The sequence below is a fragment of the Drosophila navojoa genome, chromosome X, assembly GCF_054131105.1.
Source record: "Drosophila navojoa isolate 15081-1374.11 chromosome X, UAZ_NAV_1.0, whole genome shotgun sequence".
Lineage (NCBI taxonomy): Eukaryota > Metazoa > Arthropoda > Insecta > Diptera > Drosophilidae > Drosophila > Drosophila navojoa.
Window position 1 is genome coordinate 3089851 of NC_142895.1, and position 19914 is coordinate 3109764.

Sequence of the window (19914 nt, forward strand, 5' to 3'; positions counted from 1 at the left end):
GCAACACTGCCTTTAAACGCACTGATAGCAGCACTGTATGGTAAAAATGCTTAAATTTGTATCGATAATAATAACACGATATAATAACATAATTGTTACGAGCTCAAATTTGTTTAGCCGAAATAGTATTTGAGTTACAGTCGGTAAAATCAAGACCTACTTTTCGTAATTTTGTTAACAGTTAAATCAGCCACATATGTATATGAAAATATATTTTGAAGTTTTTTTACAGGCAGAAAGAAAGCCTGACCAGTAAAATTTAAATATTTCGTATGACATTTTTTAAAATGAACTATTCAAATAACAAATGATTATTCAAGAAATTTAAGTTTTTCCACCTATGCACAGATGTGTTTATTATATTCTAAATTAATTATTAGCTATAATTAAAATACATATATTTGGCTTGAGTTTCTTAAAAATATTTTATGAACTAAATATAATTAAAAATAAAAATAGATTTAAATACATAAACAACAATCTTAAATGCAATGATTTATAGATTTGGAGTGGTCTTTTTGTTGGACTGCTAAAAGCTATGCAAATGCGTCGTACTGACTGCTTCGCTACTTTGTCCAGTCTCTGCCTCAAAGAGGACTTGCTGTATGCGCAGCTTGGCCACGGACCGGGCATATGGATCGACTATCGACCTTAATTGTGAGGCAATACTTTGGCCAAAGGCAAACAGATCATCATCACTGCCAGAAAAGCTCAAGTTTGGATTTCCATTTGTGGTCAATTCCAAATGTTGTGATGGTGATGGCGACGGAAAGGGCGTTGCTAGTCTCTGTGACTGTTGTTGTTGGCTTTGCCCATAGTTCATATATTTTAATTTACGCGGCAACGTTTGCTGTTGCTGCTGCTGACTCTGCTGTTGTTGTTGCTGCTGCTGTTGTTGCTGCTGTTCCATAAGGCACAGCTGCGAGTCATCAATGATGAGTTCACTTTTATTTGGCGGCGTGCGTATAGAGTGTGTCGAGCAGATGCTCTGCAGATCGTCCGTTTGACTGCTTGCGTTTGGAGGTATATGGGTATTAGTGCCTGTGGTCATAGTCTTTTTAGCGTGCTCATCCACATCCGTATGAAATACATCATCCATATGACCATTCGATTCCAGCTCATCCGCATGATGATCCTCAGTCTGATGTTGTTGCTCCTGCTGCTGTACTGCATCTTCAATTATCTGACTAGCGGCACTGAGCACCATTTTCTGTGGTGTTTCCTTTTTGATGGCTACTTTTGAATCTTTGCTCTTAACCTGTTACAAGATTTACTGATTATAGGTCCATATACAACAATACAAACAAAACAATTATAGGACAACTTACGCGTTTGCAATGGGACAGCGAAACGGAGCGCAGAAATGCATCTGCGCGCTTGAACCAAAATAGTTTTGGTTCGTAGCATCGACCCATCTCCTTTTCTCGCATTAATATTCGTAATTCCTTTGTGTAAACGGTTCGTACGCTTTTGATTTTCAATTTAATATCGAGGACTGTCAATTGCGGTATTTTCAATGTTCTAATTATCGCTTCGTATGCTTCTTCGCGGGCCACACGATTCTTATAGGTGTCCAATAGTGAATTGTAGAGGCATGGTTGGCGTTTGTATGCGTCGAGGAATTCAGTAATAGGTATTTTTGTTTCGCCTATTTTCGCCATCGTTTCGTTTGTTTGTTTAATAACAATAATAGCTAATTATGTGTATGTGTATATGGTTTGGTTGTTTACACTACTTTAGAGATGGTTCAGCATCAGCTGGGCTTCGCGATTTGCTCATCTTTTATTTACATACAGCAACTATCGTTATCATCTATCGGCATTGTTAATAGTTTAACCGACAGATGTCGCTAATTTGGGATTGTATCCTCGCTAATCCTAACAATTTATCGATTAGTGTGCACTTGTTCGTAGCAATGCACTATGTATACGTTATCTTATTGTAAACATGCTGCGATATGACATAACAGGTGCACGAGCACATGTAACAAATACATACATATGTAGGAAGCAGAGAAACAGCCTAAAAGATATAAAGCTTACATTAGCAGGTGCACGTGTGCATCAAACGCTCATCTCTAATGTAGTGTATTGTAGTTGTACTCCAATCAGAACTTGCCGGCTAAGCAATTAAAATTTCTTTTTTATGCTGCCCAAACCAAAAAAGTACATCAACTGTCTGCGGGAACACTTCAGTCTGAATACGTTCAAGCCGCTCCAATGGCAGATAATACGTGCATTGATTGCCCAGCCTCGTGGCAGCGATGTGTGCGCAGTGATAGCCACCGGCTATGGCAAATCGTTGAGCTATCAGTTTCCAGCCTTTTACTTAAATAAGGTGGTTGTGGTTATATCGCCGCTGATTGCATTGATGGAAGATCAAGTAAACGCACTGAACGAGAGATCCAAGACTGGGCCATGTGCCTGCCTGCTGGGCACTGCGCAGGAGGATCGGACGATCAAAGAGCGCATTCTGGCGCTTCAGTTCAAATTGGTCTACGCCACGCCGGAGTACATCACTCGTGGCAATGGCCTCAAAATGCTGCGTGATCTGGGCCACAATCTTGCGTTAATCGCCATCGATGAGGCACACTGTATCTCAAAGTGGGGCCACGAGTTTCGTCCCGCCTATCGGCAGCTCAGCCAGCTGCGCTCGGCTGTGCCCCAGGTGCGCATCCTGGCACTCACTGGAACGGCTACGCGGCGTGTGCGTCTAGACATCTGCGAGCAGCTGCAGATGCGTAGACCTCTGGTGCTGTGTAGCAACCTGGATCGTCCCAATCTGGAGCTAACGGTTCGAATGCGCAGCTCGAACCTGTGGTCCGATCTGCAGCAATATTTGAACTGGGCTGCCGAAGCAGCGGGCGCCGTTATCATCTTCAGCAACACAATACGTGACACGGAGCATATGGCCCAGGAGCTGTCCAGCCGGGGCAGACCCTGCCACAGCTACCACAGCAAGTTGCCGCTGGAGGTGAAGCGTCGCAATCAGCAGGACTTTGCCAGCGACGTGGTGCAAATTATGGCGGCGACCACAGCGTTTGGCATGGGCATTGACAAGCCCAATGTGCGGCTGGTTGTGCACTACGGTGCGCCCAGCGACATGGAGCGCTATTACCAGGAGATAGGACGTGCCGGCCGGGACGGCCTGCCGGCTAAGTGCGTGCTCTTCTACAGCGAGGCAGATGCGGCGATCCACCGGCGACTGCAGCACAGCCAGCCTGTAACGGCGCAGCGCAGCGAGGAGTTGCAGCAGCTGGCCCAGGCCATGCTGGAGTATACCCAGATCAGTCAATGTCGACGCCGATACATTCTCAACTACTTCGATGACCGAGCTTCGTTGGCCACACTGCAGCAGCGCTCTAATTGCTGTGACAACTGCCGCAAAGCCCGGCAAGCGAAGCCGGCTGTCCAAGTGGACTCCGCTCCGCTGGACGTGAGTGGCGAGTCCCGTCTGCTGCTGGGCATGCTGCGGGATCTGAATGGGCGATTGGGTTTGGGCAAACTCATCATGGCGCTGCGTGGCTCACGGAGCAAGTGCATCAGCAGCGAGTGCCGCAGCCACGAGCACTTCGGCAAGGGCGCACACCGTTCCATAGCGTGGTTCAAGGCCCTGGCGGAACATCTGAAATCCCTAGGCTATATCAAGGATGACTACCAGCGCAGCACGAAAATCACCTTTGGCTACCTCATGCCTCAGGTGACGCTGCAGGGCTGCTGCTGGCTGGACGAGGAGCCAGCGAAAGCTCAACCAATAACCGTTCAGCCCGATTCTCGTTTGGCCAAACTGCGGCAAACGTGTCGCATGGGTAAACTGGCCAACGACGATCTCGACTGGGGCTCCGATATCGATCCAAATGAAGTGGACGAGGCAGTGGAGAAAAGCGAGAACGATTCGGTCTGGGGACCCGATCTGGACATAGACTTTCAGCAAATCGACGAGGCCGTTGCCAAGTCGAAGCAGCCTCCTCCTGCCGATCAGTTGGAGCTGGAATCTTTACTTGCCGACTGTCAAAAGATCCTGCACGAGGAGCAGGAGGAAGCGGTGCGCACTCTGAAGGCGCGCAAGCGCGTCTGGCAATATCTCGAGGGCAGCTACCAAAGGCGACCCCTCATACCAAAGTACAAAAAGCAATCGACTTAACAAATAATATAGTAATATACATATATACATATAGTATATATATCTTTTGATATATATCGATATTCCTGTTCCTAAACTCAAAAGTAATATATAACTAGTTTGAATTTGTTTTTCACATACTTTTTCTTAGCTCATTTTCGTTTCCATTGTACTTACAATTTACAAGCAAATAAAATGTCAAATGTTTTATTTTTCTATATATTGAAATATATATGTATATTTTTAGATAATATGCGATATATTTTTATTATTATATTATAATATTCTTAAACACTTTAAATTCGTAGGGCTTACCCTGGCCTTTATTTTTTTTATTTGAATTTATTAAGCTGTCTGTAAAAATAAATATTTTGGGTTATGACGCAGACTTACAGAGATTAGGTATATTATAAATGCGTTTATAAGCACTAGATTAAAGTCAAATTTATAATTTTAGCAGAAAAAGTGCCAAAAGCTATTGGTTAGGGTAAGTAAGTTTATAGATTAAGCATCGCATACCATGTATGTAGTATACATAAGGAGAAAGGGAAAGAGAGAGAGAGAAGAGAATGAGGTTTCCAAAACTTCAGTGAATCATCACTATGATGGTGGCGCATCGGCTAACAGATTATTGCCATCGGCAGTCGCTGGACGACTTTCGCAGCTGTCCTCGCCGCTGCTAGTGGTGGAGGCGCCCTCCTCGGGCGATACTTTGGCCGCCTCATCCGCCTCCTGTTGATTGTCCTGGGCATTGGCGCTGGCCTGTTCAGACTCCTCGGCATCGCCACCCTTTTTGTTCTGCAACGATAGATATGAAATAGTAATATAACTATATATGTATATATGTATGTATACTAGCTGATCCAGCAAACGTTGTTTACCATATCTATTATTTCTAGGGATTATTTTGTACTTAAATACAAAATTGATAATTTACTATAAGTCAAGAAAATTAATGGTGGTCCAACCTTTTTAACTTAGGGCTATAAAAAAAAGATGTTGGCATATTCTCAGATCTACCCAACAGGCACACAAAATTTCGTGAGAATCGGTGGAACCGTTTCGGAGGAGCTTACATACATATGTAAGATAAGACATGTGTATATAGCTATATGTATTGGAGTAGTTAATCACCTTCTTGCGCTTCTTGGGCTTCTCGGCTTTGACCGCATGCAGCTCGGCCTCCTCCTGCTGTGCGGACTTATAGGTGGGCGGAAAGAATTTTGCTGCCTCCTTGTGGCCCACCACGGAATTGGGACTGACATAGCTAGGACCATATTCCATGAGCAACGGAATCGTTGGGCCCGGCACCTTGTTCACTTTCAGCACAATTTTATCGGTGCTGGAACCAAATCAGAAAAGGAAGAAATCTCTTGATATTGATGTAGAATAGTTGCAGAATCTCTCCACCTACGGTACATAGGGCTTGGCATTGTACTTTTCCACGGAGTTGGCAATGAAAACAGCCGTCTCTGGATTATCGCTGGAGAAGAAGCCATAGAGTGGCACATCCTCTTTACAGGCTTCCACCAGATTGATCAAGTCCTTCTTCTTGTACGCATCGAAGGTCATGATAATGTGCGGAGGCTCTGGCACTGGGTCGGGGGGTAAGAAATTTGCGGTCTGTGCCCTGAAATACGTATAGATGAGAGCTGCATGCGTCCTCTGATCACTGGGCACCCAGATCGGTGGGATTTTGATGGTCTTGAACTGTATAGCATCCTCTGAATCGTGATCCTCCGGGTTATCTTCTGGGTTCGCTTCCACTGAAAACGTAAAGATCATTCCAAATGGGAAAAATCACATTCGATATATATCGAAATCGATTTTTGATTCAATTCAGTTCAGTTGCTGTCTAGTATTACCTTCAACTTTGACCTGTACCGTTATTTCGAGATCTGTTATCAGAGGAGGTAGAACGGTCTCCTCCTCGTTGAATTCATCGGGTGGCTTGATGATGTTCTTGGTCAGCTCGTTGGCATACTGTTGCAGTACACTGGGAGGCGTACCAAGACTTTCCTCCACCTTCCAGAAGCACATAAGCAGCTCCTTGTCGTACAAGTATTGGATAACTTCCTGAGGCAATGGATCCTCGGCCGCAAAGTTAACGGTGTTGAAATCACTTTGCGTGATTGTAAAGACTTTACGATCTTTGCATTGGATCTTCAGTGGATCAGCCGGCTCAGAGAGCTTCTTGAACATATCACGATTCACTTGTGGCCCAAATACCGTTATGCCAATATCTGGCAAATTCTCCATAATCGTATCGGTCACATATCTCAAGTACTCGATGCGCTTCCTTCGGCACTCCTCCTCCTCGATTTTGGCCGCTTGCTCGAGCGCCTCGTTACGAATGCGCAACTGTTCGAGCTCAATCGGTTGCAGCTCGGTTATTTCGTAGGTCTGATGGGGCTCTCGAGCGATGGTCGCCTCCAGCTCACGTGTGATCATGGCCACCAGCTTGGGCACATCGGTGCCGAACATGATGTTAATCGCCTTACCATTCTGAGTATAAAGAGAGCATATTGAGATGGTGCTCAAGTCGAGGACTGTCACCCATTTGAAAGACCAAATTACGATTTTCACTGTCGTACTTACGGCAACAAACATCCAAGTAGGTTCGCTTTTCTTGTTAAACCGCTGCAGATACGAAATTGAGCCCGCTTTGCACTATTTTCATAGAGATTCGGATATTATTTGCGAGTATAAACTCCAAATATCGGACTTACAATAGCCAGCTGCAAATTATCGCCACCCAGCTCCAGTTTGATCTTACGCAGACTTCCCACCATGCCCAAGCATGGACCACACCACTCCGAATATATATCGAGCACTGGAAATCGAAAATACCTATGTTGGTTTTCTGTTTGAGCAACTTCTCCTTCGTCTACTTTTCTTTATTACCCAGCAATCCGGGTCGCTGCAAGAACTTTTCAAACTCCTCATCGCTGCTGATGTCCGCCTGCAGCTGCTGAACTCCGCCTTTCTTTGCCATTTCATGCAAAATGATTCGCATAATTGGTTCGAGCGTGCAATTTTCCATGGCTATCCGACTACATAGTCCATACTAGCGCATAATTTATTGATTAAACTTCGCTTCAGGAGCCGGCATTGGCCTTTGCGGGCAGGACGGGGCGTAACCAAGTTGGGAATAAACAAGGTTTACAAAAACCAAAGGGTTTCGTGACAGGAACCAAGAGATCTTAAGTGTCTTTTGAAGCCTGCTAAAGGTTCTACTGGATATACTATATAGCTATATATATGCATATGTATATACATGCCTTTACAGGGTATAAAGAGAATTATTATGTTTAGAAATCTCAAGGAAAGTAGAAAGAAAATTCTACAAGTTATATGCATGTCAACAAAATGATGGTATAAACAAAGCTAAACTGTCATTTCTGCAAATCTAGATTCAAATACTAGACACTCTCACCTATGTTAACCATACCAAAAACATAGAAAAATCTACAAATAACTTCTGCTTAGCTTCCGCCTTCCATGAAACCCTCAAATTGGAACAGAGCTCGAGTATTCTATTCTTTCTTTTTACAGGGTATATGTTAGTGATCATTTCCAAAGTAGTATTAGAAGCTTATAATGCATGCAAGGGTCTTCATTTCCTTTGCTGACTCCGCATAAAATCAATAAAAACCAGTTTTATGGGGTTGTTGTACGTCTCTTAACATTTCGTTGGTTTAGCCCAAACCTAAAGCCAAATGAAATGTTTTTTTTTTCTTAGAATCCACTCAATGTTTTCATTACTTTAATATAGATCATTAAATTCAATATCCAGTGCAAAAAACGCATAATACGTCGACGTAATACAAACATACACACCACACACAACATATATTTTTATATATATATGTATATATATACAGGTATATATGCTCATATAGATACATATACACTTACATATGTAACCATATGCACATATATACACATATATGTATTTATATCTAAAATACCAGTTAATCGTTATACAGCTTAAAATAATGAATAATGGAAATATATGAATATGTAGACAGATGCATCGGTCTCTGCTTCAACTGTGGGCCTTAGCGTGAAGTTAACTGCAACTGATACTGTGGATGTGCAACAAAAAACTCGATTTGGGAGGGCAACGAACCAAGTCTGGAGAGGAGTTAAAGGAAGCCATAGATGAGCTGCTCCAATCATGAATTTAGCTATATGCCTCATTTTTAGAATTTTCAGTTATAGGTTTTTTTTTTAGAATTTGCAATAGTTGGTCTTGTTGGTGCTTGGTTGTTTGGTTGTTTTGGTTAGTGTAAAGCACATTGGGTGTTAGGCAATCGATGTGCTGGACTAGACGCCATTGGACAGTTAGTTTTGTTCGCCTATTCTAGGCCCAGCATCCAATTGATGCCTTGTACTATGAAGAATATGAGCGGCTGCCATGCGACGAGCCATCGAATCCAATCCAGTAGCCTGCCATAGAGTACATGAGGTTTCTCCCAACTGCAATGGGCCAAACATTTTGAGTAAAATCATTAAATAGATAACTTTACGTGCCACCTACGGATTGCGAAACATTTTCTGTAAATCGACCTTCTCCTTGCAGTAGGGACACGTCTGTTTCTTGCCCACAATGCACCAGCCTCGTATGCAGAACTCATGGAACACATGATTGCACGACAACTTGTAGGTGTTCTCGATGACACCCTCTTCCTTTTCAGAGACCAGCAACTGATTGCCACACACGGCACACACATTCTGGTCCAGATGTCGTGTGGGCATGCCCTGCGGCGTGTAGTACTGCAATACAAATGGAAATATATATAAATACACGTATCTAAGATGAGAAGTAGAATTTGACGTACACCTATGGCTGCTGCCATTTTATCTGAACATATTTCGGATATATCGCGACCCAGTACGCCAATATAGAGGCCATAGAAACAGAACATGAGACCCACATCCATCCATATATTGGGCGGCTGTGAAAATATATAGTTCATGCCAAAAAAGGCGGCCATTATGACCAGATAGCCAATAATGCCGAGGCCATAGCTCAATTTGTAGATAAAGTAAAACCACTTATAAACGAGCCTGTAAATGATAAGAAAAAGTATATATGTATATCAGCTTAATTTAAAACAAAAATCAATGAAATTCTCTATCTCTCTCTCACTCGCTCGCTCACCTGGGCGTTGTGCCCTGTATGGGTTTTGTTGTGGCCCGGCGCATTACTAGCGCCGTAATGCAGGTGAATATCAGCCAGATAATAATGAATCGTACCCAGAGAAAGCTGCAGGAGATAACTAGCGGGATTAGCCACATGGCCAGCAGTGTGACAAATGCATAGGATCTGTAGTGCCGCTTCTTCCATTCGACCAATATAATTTGGGCAATGACTAAAGTCACAAACAATATGATAACCATTTCTGAGTGCATAGCATCATGGCCCTTGTGTTTCTCAATCATCAACTGGTGATCGGCCCTACGAGGAAAAGAAACCACACAAATAATTCATGTTTAGCTGAGTGTACCAGTAAATGTATCAGTAAATGTAGGTGTGTTGGCTTACCGCATTCGCTCCTCCGGCGTCATTTCATCCAGGGACTGTAAGAATTACACATTTATTGCAATAGCTTCCATCTAGATGACAAATAATTGGACGTGCTCCACTTACCTTGTTGAGGTCCACTGCGGCATGGAGATCCATGTGCTGCTGATGCATATTGGCGCTGTGTGTCGGCGCGTACAAACCTTGACGACGTCTGCGTCTCTGTGGAATTTTGTCTTCAGTTTGTTCCTTGGGCCCACTTACAATTTACCTAAGTTATATATAGTCTAAATAGAAAACAAATAATACGAGGCAATATTACATATTGTTCCTGTTTGCCATTTAAATGGCGTTGCCACTTGCCACAGACCGACCGCCTAGGGGCGCTGCCATTTGTCAAGGGCGCTAGCGATCATCATCATCGTTGCCTTTCACTTACACAAAAGACACATATTTCTCAATAGAAATACAAATTTGCCAATTATAATCAGCTGTAATCGCTAATACAATTTGTATATCTGACAACTGTAACGTCTACAGCAGGCGTTGCCACGTACACGCAATGGCCGAAGCTGTCTCAGCTGATTGGCTCTGACTATCGATAACTGACAATTCTGACATTTGACAGCACAGCGGCAATTGTTTATAAACTAAAACTTAAAGCTAAGCGAGCGTAAACAGTATGCAAAAGGAACACTGGGGCGCCATTGAGGAGGAGTGCGGGACATTTGCGTTAGACAAATATGTACCCACGACGGCCAAAAAGCCGAAACTGGATGAGCTACGGCACCGCGGGGATTTGATGTCCACGGATAAACAGTGAGTACAGTGAAGCCCGCCGACTAGTAGCACAGCATAATGTATATTTTTGTATAGAGATAAAATCGAGCTGAAGAGCTCACTGGTCACACAAACCATCGAGGTTATGAAACAAACCGAAGTGCTGCAATCTCTCATCGACACCTATTCGAACAAAAACGTAAGCCAATTAGCATACTAGAATATATGCACATATTAATCTTGGTGTTTGCTGTATTAAGGGAACCTCCAACTATCTGCTAAATCCCTGCCAAATGATACCCGAAGTAGACTTTCCGCCAGAGAACGCCGCCGACTTGGTCAGCGAGCAAAAGTTCCAGAAACCCATCTGGTTCATACCTACTGTGGATACCGCATTCTCTCGAGGCGATCCACAACCATATCCAGAGATCTCCACCAACACCTGCCGGTATACGATGCGTAAAGTTATGTGCGGTCTGCTCCGGCTGGCGGGCTTCACGGACTGCTCTGAATCGGCGGTAATACTGCTGACAGATGCGGCCGAGGAATTCATGCGCAGCTTTATCACAGAGTATCGCGGCTTCTACGACATCGATGACAAACTGGAGAGGTCAACGATGCTGCAGTTGCTACCGCTAGAGCAAGCGTACTTCAGCATGACGGGCACCTCGCTCACCCAGGTGCACAACTACTACAAGCATAAGGTGATATCGCGTAATCGCGTCGAGATCAGCGAATTCACCAGCGTGCTGCATGAATACGACAAGCTGATGAAGGAGAGCCAGAGCAGCATGCAGAAGCAGCAGCAACATCTGCAACAACAGCAGCACAACCAACACGATTTCAATGGGCACGATTTTCTTAACATACTCGAAATGCAGCCAGGCGAAGATGGGGGCAGCAGCGCGACTGGTAGCAACAGCATGGGCAACATCGTTGGCGAAATGCTGCAAGAGCTCGGCGGCAGCACCAACTCTAGCATCTCGCTGAGCAACGTGAGCAGCGGCCAACAACAGATGCTAAACAGCAACGCCTTATACGGCCTGCTTGATGGCCAAATGAGCAACAACAGCAACACGATGGCCAGCACAACGAACTATCAAAACAATTTTGATACCTAAAACAGCATTACATTATGCTATTGGCTTAGTTCGGAACAGTTAGGATCAGATGAGTGCCATACAGCATGGTTGCAGCATGAAAGTTCCACTAGCATCCTTTATAATTAGCCTCAAAGTGCCGAAATTTAAATGCCCTATATATATATATTTCTACACTCAATGTTTTCTTAGATAGAAAAATACTTAAATAACATGTCCAATCGATTTTGGTATATGTAAATGTTTGAATTGAATTTAGTTAGAATCTTTTTAAATGGAAATAATTAGCTTGTAATACAGCTTAATAGCCGTACATAATTAAATATATATTTATATATATCTAGAGAGATTTTCTAAACTGAGAAATAATATGTAGTAGAAATCCCTATATAATAATCAAGAGAGTTGTGAAATGATAAGCAAAGGAAACTCAGGAATATGAAATGTTAACAAATAAACAATAAAATACATGAGTTTTAAAAGATCATGTATGGCGAGTTTTTAGTTCTTAGCAATTTTAATAACTAATTGCTTTAAATTGTATTAGAATCGTGAAAATAGATTTATTATTTTATCTAAGCTGTTCCATTTTATGTTGAAATATGGAATCACAATCATGGCTCATTGGAGCGCTGCAGCAGGAGGTACATCTAGTATTCTTAATAAAAACTAAACAGTAATTAACAATTTTATAAGAACTAAGCTTTTTTCTGTTTATTGCGGAATCTTTGGCCAATCTTTGTTTCATTCCAGTTGTTCTTGCGACGCTGTTTGGTGAACTCGTTTGTGGGCTCAATCGCCTGCAACTTGTGGCCAAGCGCATCAGTAGCTCTGTACTCAAAGAATTTATCTTTGCGTGGCTTGCGTGGCACCCAGCTTTGCATATCCCGACCGCTAAGTATTGAGTCGCCATCGACGGCGATGGCAGCAAGAGTGGCGTCTGTTTTTGCTTGCACTTTGTCGTCCTCCAGCTGCCGCCTCTTTATAGTGGGCCTCTTCTGTGGACCCGCTTTCGGCTCAATGTCATCAACGACATAGCAATCGGCATTGGAAAGCAGTTTGACCTGACTGAACCAAGCGTTCTCCTTCTCCGCCTTCAGCGATCCGTTGGTTGGCTGATCACTGATCACTTCGCAGTATTCAACTTGATTTTGTATAATCGCGGTCAGTTTGCCCCACAGATGTGTTTGCATTTCCTTACTGATTTGCAGATCACTAGCGGGAGCTGCATCTTGATCTGCCAGGTAACGCTCGCTTTTGGGCAAAGCTTGTGGTGCAGACGCTTCAGGAGAACTTGCTGTAGTTAGTTCCTTCTTATACATATCATTTCTGAGCAGTGTGTGATCAGTGGCCTCCGCAAACAAACGTAGTTTTGCATAGTCCTCATCGTCTGAATCCGATTCAATTGTGTTTTTACTGCCATTCCGTAGGTGGGACATATTTTGTTTAGGAAGCCGGTACAAAATTTGTTCTACAAACTCTGTTTGTTTACATGCTTTGTCTATCGATAGTCGATAACTAGATGCACGTGCCGAGCGATGTGAGATGGATGTAAAACACTGTACAGCACTGGTTAGCGACATGAGCTAGCGTCATAACGGTTTATTGTGACCGGCAATTGATGTAGTTACATTAAATATAATATTCATAAGGTTTATGTACATATACATATATTGTTTATTACGCCACCGAACTACACAGCCCGCAATTGCTAACGGGACACATTTTCATTTCGACATCTTCGCCAACACGCAAAACAGCTGCCATGCCGTTCTCCGAGTGCGGTGAGATGTGACAATGGAATATCCAATAGCCTGGACTGTCCGTGTTGAAGTGGATGATGGTATAGCCGAAGGCTGGCACCTGCACCGAATCCTTCAGCGGAGCGCCACGGCCGCGACGTGGCAACGGTGTACGCCGGTCGATCTCCTCTATCTGGCCAATGCGCTGCTCACCGAGCACACCCATGCCGACCACCCGGAATGTGTAGCCGTGCAGATGAATGGGATGTGCCGTACTTGATTTGCTCGAAATGACAAACTCCACATTCTTGTTGGCCGGCACTTGGATAACATTGGAGCACTTGCAATGCCGACTCTTGCAATTGAAGCCAAGCGCCGCCTGCTGCGAGCTATTGCAGAAGAACTGCCCAATGCCCAGGTTGCGCGTCTGCAGCAGCGACATCTTCGGCATGGTGAACGTGATGTCGTCCATCTGGAAGCGGAAGCCCTCGCCGCGCAGCTCAAACGCATTCATGCTGGTGTAATAGGTGAGCGCTGGACTGAGTGCTGGCTGCACATGCCGGGCATTTAGGGTAACCAGGGATATGCTCTGCGCACTATTGCCGCCCGCATCGTCGCCCAGCTCATTGAGCATGATGCCCGGCGCATCGTAGGCATAGCTCAGTGTGCTTGTGTCCAGGGCTTGTGTATTGGCGTTCTGGTAGTGCAGCACCGCCTCCTGATGCAACTGGTTCATGGCACAGAAGCTATAGCCCTTGACCCGTATCCAATAATTCGCTATTTCCTGATTGGCGTGCAGGACAAAATCAAAACGTTCCGCTCCATGGAACATAATCTTCTGCACCTCGACGGGCTCAATGTCGTTGCCATCGCTCGCAATCACCACCAAATCGTGATTGTCGATGGACAGGCTAACCGGGCAGTTGGATACGCCTGCAAAGCGTTAATAATTAATATTTAGACAACTACTACTAGGGCTACTCAACCACTTACCATTGAAAATGACACGGAAACGATAGCGACCGCCACGAATAACTCCAAACGTGGCATAGAGCGTGGGCTTCACCTTGCTGTTCTTCTTCATGTTGCGTCCGCGTCCATTGATGAGGATGTTCTCGGCGACGCTCTCGTCGAAGTTGTGCACCCAGTCCTGTATCATGATCACATGCTCGGACTGATCGAAGTCATAGAGGTGGGCATGGGGATTCAGCTTGGGCGGCAGCCGCACAATCAACGGACCGGCAAGCCCAAAGGCGCGCTGGTGCTCGGTGTGGCTGTGCCACCAATTGGTGCCGCCATGGTCCACCTCGAAGCGATAGCGAAACGCCTGGCCCGCCTCAATGGGGTACTGCGTGACGTGGGGCACGCCGTCCATGTGCGGCGTGGAGCGCTGATGGATGCCATGCCAATGTATGGTCGTCGTCTCGTGCATGCTGTTGATGACGTCCGCCACGATGGTGTCGCCGTAGCATACTTCAATGGAACTGCCCGGCAACTGGCCATTGACCACCATGATCTGGGATTCAAGGCCGTCGGCGTATTTGCAATCATCGTTGTGCGGCTCCAACTCCGCCAGCTTAAAGCTATCGATATAGTCCTTGCCATTCAGCTTGAAGCGGTACTTGGATTGGAGATAGCGCTTGCATGAATCGGCCATTGTGTCATCGTAGTGCACCACCATATAGTAATAGCAGGTCATGGGCTGTTGCTCGACGCATTCGCGCTTGCACGGATGCTTCTGATCCTTGTCTGCGTAACGCCATTGTGATGATTCGCCGGACGAGAGCTGTGGATAGAGCTGCTTGATGCGCTCATAATTGCTGACAATACGCTTGCCATCGGCATCTGTAAATAAAGGGTCGACAGTAATCGATCGGCGTTCAATTTGAAAATATCCTCAATCACCTTGAATGCCATCGATTTGCACGATAATCAGGCTACTTATCAACACGATTGTTTTGACTAAACTAATTTGCATAATGTGTGAAGAAAAACAAAAAAACAAACAAAAAATAGGAAAAATATTTATAGCGCTGTGTTACTGAAAATATCCTGCGGCAATAGCAGCAAATGCCAAAACATAACTGTTGATTAATTTCCGCCATCAGTTACCTTTTGTAAGAGGTAGCAAAATCAACATTGTGCGATATTCAAGAAATTACTTAGAATTCGCTTGTCGCAGCCTTGTCATACAGCTCGTAATGCTTAATTGAAGATCGTTCACATTGTCAGCTGATACAGATAGAGATTCGATAGAGTGCAGACAAAATTCTAATTTCGCTGTCTTGGCTCTTGGCTGTCTACATGACTAAGCGCACCCCTAACAGACGCTTCAATGTCACGGGTAAAACCCATTCAACATTCTTGTGTTCGTATGTACATATATAGTATGTGCAGTTCTGTTTGTTTCCTTGGCCCATTTATTGAGCAAAATTTGAAATTTAGCCTTGGACAATTTGCATGCCATGTTCTAGATCAATTCATTTGAATTCGAATTTAAATTTGAGCTCTGCGCGCAATGTTGTGCAATGAACGATCAACGTGCTGACCAGTGTTGTAAGCAAAGCTTATTAGTTTTGAATAATTGCGAGCAGATACTATTGATATTTGTATGCAGATATGGATAATTGTGGACCCACCTCCAAGTAAGCATTGTTTATATATTCATCTTTATCTATTGATTGGCAGCCGTGTGGTAAAAACAACGTTTATTTGTATGCCAGAGATTGCAACTGCTCAGTTTACGGATGCTAATCAAAATGTCTAACGTGCTCGTCAACACACACACGCAATGGCATACGTATGTATGTATATACGTTCATACATATGTACATATGTATGTCTGCAAGTACATTCATATATGTATGTGGGGGTATGCAATGCAAACACTCCCAGTCCCTAGAACATTGTACTGAATTAAAATTTACGAGTGCTTGCACTTGGGGCAGCGGGCCAACAAGATTCTTGATTATGCAGAAAATAAAGTAAAATCGCAGGAAAAAAGAAATTAAAAGAAAAGTGTGACAAACCACACACACACACACACGCATACAGCACACAAAACGCACAATACAAAATAAAACGAAACAAGCTAAACGCTCCAGCAGCGAATATTGCGTCCAATTTGTTGATTGCCATTGGCGCCTGCATGAACTTCATTAAGCAATTTGCACTGCAGGCGAGTGGACGCATCGCAGCGCCTCCCAGTGGACAAAAATTGTGGGCGACTCAACAACAGCAACAGGGTAAGCTAATTGCGGGGGGTGGCAACGCCGGCAACAGTAACCGTAGTTCGTTAATTGCAATTGCTTGTATTTCACAACATTGGCCGTGCTGCCAATAGTAGTTATCAAGTCTTCAACCCATTCGGGCAACGGTAAACATATGGCTAGCTTGGATAATTCTGTGCACTCGGCGGGCATCGAGGAGGTGCATAATGTGCCCATGAGCGTCATCAAACGGCCGATACCTTCGGTCCTGGACGAGATGAAAGTTCAATCACTTATGGCCACAATCGATGTGCGTATGATACAGCAGCAGTAGAAGAAGAAGAAAGCAGTAAAAATTTCACTTTTGCAGGCGGAAACTGACGCCGATAAAGTGCCACCGGTTGACATCTTATGGATTACCGGTAGCGAAGGCGGCAACTATTACTTTAGCTTTGGCGGCTGCCATCGTTTCGAGGCCCACAAGCGACTTAATCGGGAAACCATAAAAGCAAAACTAGTCCGATCCACATTAGGTGATCTCTATCACTACATGGGCTCCAGTGCGCCAAAATATTTGGCATAGTTTCAATAGTAGTTATTTTTGTTTTGTTTTTTTTTTTTTACTTTTGTTATTTGTTGCTAAAATGTTAAAAATCGTGTATATTTCATTATTATATAGATTTGTTTTTTCTTTAACCAAAAAAAGAAGAATGTCAATTTTCTTATTTTTATTCTAACTGCCGTTCAGTGCTGTAAGCTGCGCCTAAGAAATCGATAACATTCATTCATCTTGCTAAAGCGAGCGCAATGTCCTTTGATACCTTCGTGCAGCCGCTTATCGTTATCTCTTATTTGCTGGAACGGCCATGGACAAGTCCAGTTAGTAATTAAGTACATATTTCATGCTGGCCAATCGAACAAAGAGGAATGATGGCATGCAACAAATGATGTTTTTTTTTTATGATTTATAAATATTTTATTTTAATTTACTATACATATTCGATATAGAAAATAATCAATTTGTTAATAGCTACAATGTGAATCTGCTATGCGAGTACTCCAATCAGATACTGGGACTCATTCATACTTGTCAATCAAGCCAATTGCCAAGTGGATAAAAAGCTCTTGCTGGACTGTTTCATCGCTTTGCTTACAATTTTTGGAGCATGGTTCGAAACAATGGACGCTTAAAAAAAATCGTAAAATTTTTTAAATGCATAAATACATAATTTGAATTAACTATACACGTTTGATATAAAAAACACGGTCGATTGCTTCTCAATTCGTAACTCTACCAGAGAAAGGGCGACCTTTCGCGCAGGATGCGCAGGCCGTAGCGCTGCCATTCCAACTGGGTGATCCAGAGCTCGCGTGCGCTTTCCAGCACCGACATGATGGCGGCACCCTTCCAAGCGACCATGCCCACGTCCATGCCCTTGCTGAAGACGTTGACCTCGAGCCCGGGCGGAACCTGCTGGCTGATGCGCTGCTCCAGCCAGGCGGCCAGTCCGCGCATCTTGGCGCTGCTTCCCACCAGCAGGATGGCACCGAACATCTTGCGACGTGTCTCATAGCTGCCACAGCGACCAATCGAGCGGATCACCGCCTGGTCTAGGGACACTACCTGGCCGCCTGCATTGAAGTACCAGGAGTTGCTTGACTTGGGATGCTGCTGCTGGACCGACTGTTGCTGCTGAAGCGTCTGCTGCTGCTGCTGCTGTTGCTGCGAATTACTATTGCTGCTGACCGTCGTCTCGTCCTGGTCGACTACAATCAACTCCTCGTCGTCGGCAGTGATTGGCAGCTGTGGCGGCTTACCCGAGTTGTATATGGACACGGAAGAGTTGCCCATGATGCTAACGTCTCCGGCACGCACACCGTTGCGTCGTCCCGTCTCGCGCAGGTACTCGGCGTCGCAACAATCCTCGCAGTCGTACTGCTCCTGCGCCGATTGCTGGGTGTGCACAGCCCGCGTCTTGCCCGTTATGTTCAACAGCTCAGTGTGGAAGAGCGCCAGGGGAGCCATGATTGCTTCGTCGCCCACTTGGATGGTGTAGCGCACCCATTGGCCGTCTGGCTGGCGCAGCGTGAAGTGCTTCTCCTGGGCGCCGCAGACGTTGGCATTCAGATGACAGAATCGCTCCTTCAGCTCGTCCAGCAGTTGGGCGTCCACGTAGCTTTCCTCCACGCAGCACTCGCGATAGGGGAACCCGCACTTGCGCAACAGCATGAGCAGCACCTGGTCGATGTCGCCACCGCCGTAGTCGAGGCGGACGCGTGCATCAAGCTGGGAGATGCCATCCTCGATGCAGGCAATGGAGGTCTTTTGGGCGCCAATGTCCACCACACAGCCGTAGCCGATGCCCGCGCCATATGTGGCCGCCACACTGTCCTGAACGAGGAAACACCGCTGGAAGCCCATCCGCTGCAGCAGCAGCGTCATTGCTTCGCGCAGATGCCTTCGCACATAGACGTCGTTGACGACGAGCACGGCGCTGTGCGTGCACAGGTCTCGCAGTGATATTCCCAGGCATTGTTCCAGCGCGTACGACCAAATGTGCTCCAGGTGGGACAACGTAGCCTGCAGGGAGCCGCCCTTTCCGCCATGCACGTTCAACTCGCCGCGCTGGATGGGAAAGTGAATGTCGTAATTCTCGGCATCGCTGGCGGTCAGGCGGAGTATCTGCTCATCGAAGATTACTGGCGCTTCGCTGTGCCAGTTCACGTGGTCCTCGAGCGGCACAGGAGGCGGTACGGGCTCCGCGACGCTGCTGCGATTAAAGTGCGCCAGCTGCTGTGGCGGCGTGGCGACACGCAAACGGTTTGCCTCATCGACCACGCAGTGCTGCAACAAGCGGGAGACGGCCAGCCGCTGCTCCTCAAACTCCGCCTGAAGCTTGGTGGGATTGAGACTGTCCAGCGACGGCAGCAATGGATCGTGATGCGGTGCAACTCCGTCCTGAGGTACTCGTCTGTAGGCTACCGCATGCAGAATGGTCAGCGGATTGAGGTCGGCAGCGCGTCCAATGCGCAAATGCTGAGACCCCGGATGTATAACAATTATCTTTGGCGCCTCCAACGGCTGGTTAGTTGGTGGCTGTATTTGCGTCGCACGTCCGCTGCTTGTGCTGCTCGCCCGCGAACGTCTGCGGCGATTAAAGATTTTTGATTTATTTGTTAGGCTTTTCAGCAATATAGCTGGCGCGGCATACTTACTGCATTATAGCTTATGAAGGGCTGGTAAATCGGCTGCGGTAGCCGGTGCAAATATTTCAATGCTTGCATGGTGCCCACTCTTATCGAATCGCATTGCAACTGTGCGCATGAAGGAATGCACAGTTCTCAATTCCCGCGTTATGTTATCGCATATCGATCGAGTTAGCGATAACAAAACATCAAAACAAAATGCAAATTCAATCCTACTTATATAT

General features: G+C 45.3%; 9 protein-coding genes across 12 annotated transcripts in view; 3 read left to right on the plus strand and 6 right to left on the minus strand.

The window, feature by feature from the left end:
- Nucleotides 1-323: 323 nt before the first annotated feature.
- LOC108656219 (uncharacterized) lies at nt 324-1813 on the minus strand. Its single transcript, XM_018108215.3, has 2 exons — nt 1329-1813; nt 324-1258 (listed from the first exon to the last, which is right to left on the minus strand). Exons 1-2 carry the CDS (start codon nt 1659-1661, stop codon nt 530-532), a joined length of 1062 nt encoding a protein of 353 aa, XP_017963704.1. The 5' UTR covers nt 1662-1813; the 3' UTR covers nt 324-529.
- Nucleotides 1814-1930: 117 nt separating this feature from the next.
- Nucleotides 1931-4306, plus strand: LOC108656207 (bifunctional 3'-5' exonuclease/ATP-dependent helicase WRN). The gene has a single exon (XM_089263849.1). It carries the CDS (start codon nt 2146-2148, stop codon nt 4141-4143), a length of 1998 nt encoding a protein of 665 aa, XP_089119975.1. The 5' UTR covers nt 1931-2145; the 3' UTR covers nt 4144-4306.
- Nucleotides 4307-4661: 355 nt separating this feature from the next.
- LOC108656212 (uncharacterized) lies at nt 4662-7355 on the minus strand. The gene is made up of 7 exons (XM_018108207.3): nt 7027-7355; nt 6852-6955; nt 6721-6792; nt 5988-6627; nt 5537-5888; nt 5257-5464; nt 4662-4920 (listed from the first exon to the last, which is right to left on the minus strand). The coding sequence occupies exons 1-7, from the start codon at nt 7163-7165 to the stop codon at nt 4723-4725; spliced, it is 1713 nt and encodes a 570-aa protein (XP_017963696.1). The 5' UTR covers nt 7166-7355; the 3' UTR covers nt 4662-4722.
- Nucleotides 7356-7871: 516 nt separating this feature from the next.
- Nucleotides 7872-10036, minus strand: LOC108656220 (E3 ubiquitin ligase Rnf121). Its single transcript, XM_018108216.3, has 6 exons — nt 9779-10036; nt 9674-9708; nt 9290-9586; nt 8967-9195; nt 8666-8901; nt 7872-8604 (listed from the first exon to the last, which is right to left on the minus strand). Exons 1-6 carry the CDS (start codon nt 9824-9826, stop codon nt 8484-8486), a joined length of 966 nt encoding a protein of 321 aa, XP_017963705.1. The 5' UTR covers nt 9827-10036; the 3' UTR covers nt 7872-8483.
- Nucleotides 10037-10228: 192 nt separating this feature from the next.
- Nucleotides 10229-19914, plus strand: part of Spt7 (SAGA chromatin modifying complex subunit Spt7) — an 80718-nt gene continuing 71032 nt past the window's right edge. Inside the window, exons 1-3 of one of the 2 annotated variants that reach the window (XR_016197322.1) lie at nt 10229-10471; nt 10529-10631; nt 10693-11762. Coding sequence is in view for 1 of the 2 variants with exons in the window: in XM_018108212.3 (XP_017963701.1) it covers nt 10335-10471; nt 10529-10631; nt 10693-11553 (1101 nt within the window). In the remaining variant the exon portion in view is untranslated. Of the gene's footprint in view, nt 10472-10528; nt 10632-10692; nt 12037-19914 lie in introns of those variants that run through there. The other variant, XM_018108212.3, reaches the window with a different exon arrangement.
- On the minus strand, nt 12061-12971 carry LOC108656233 (uncharacterized). The gene has a single exon (XM_018108230.2). The coding sequence runs from the start codon at nt 12969-12971 to the stop codon at nt 12231-12233; it is 741 nt and encodes a 246-aa protein (XP_017963719.1). The 3' UTR covers nt 12061-12230.
- Mco4 (Multicopper oxidase 4) lies at nt 12663-16053 on the minus strand. 2 transcript variants are annotated; one of them, XM_089263593.1, is made up of 4 exons: nt 15387-16053; nt 15180-15241; nt 14268-15119; nt 12663-14207 (listed from the first exon to the last, which is right to left on the minus strand). In XM_089263593.1, the coding sequence occupies exons 3-4, from the start codon at nt 14971-14973 to the stop codon at nt 13213-13215; spliced, it is 1701 nt and encodes a 566-aa protein (XP_089119719.1). In that variant the 5' UTR covers nt 14974-15119; nt 15180-15241; nt 15387-16053; the 3' UTR covers nt 12663-13212. The 2 variants fall into 2 exon arrangements, with proteins under 2 accessions (XP_089119719.1, XP_017963690.1); XM_018108201.3 differs by lacking the exon at nt 15387-16053 and having other exon boundaries at nt 15180-15380.
- On the plus strand, nt 16181-17204 carry Srx (sulfiredoxin). 2 transcript variants are annotated; one of them, XM_018108225.3, is made up of 3 exons: nt 16181-16519; nt 16621-16793; nt 16854-17204. In XM_018108225.3, the coding sequence occupies exons 1-3, from the start codon at nt 16423-16425 to the stop codon at nt 17064-17066; spliced, it is 483 nt and encodes a 160-aa protein (XP_017963714.1). In that variant the 5' UTR covers nt 16181-16422; the 3' UTR covers nt 17067-17204. The 2 variants fall into 2 exon arrangements, with proteins under 2 accessions (XP_017963714.1, XP_017963713.1); XM_018108224.3 differs by having other exon boundaries at nt 16182-16519; nt 16618-16793.
- Arp8 (Actin-related protein 8) lies at nt 17434-19858 on the minus strand. Its single transcript, XM_018108203.3, has 2 exons — nt 19700-19858; nt 17434-19629 (listed from the first exon to the last, which is right to left on the minus strand). The coding sequence occupies exons 1-2, from the start codon at nt 19702-19704 to the stop codon at nt 17775-17777; spliced, it is 1860 nt and encodes a 619-aa protein (XP_017963692.1). The 5' UTR covers nt 19705-19858; the 3' UTR covers nt 17434-17774.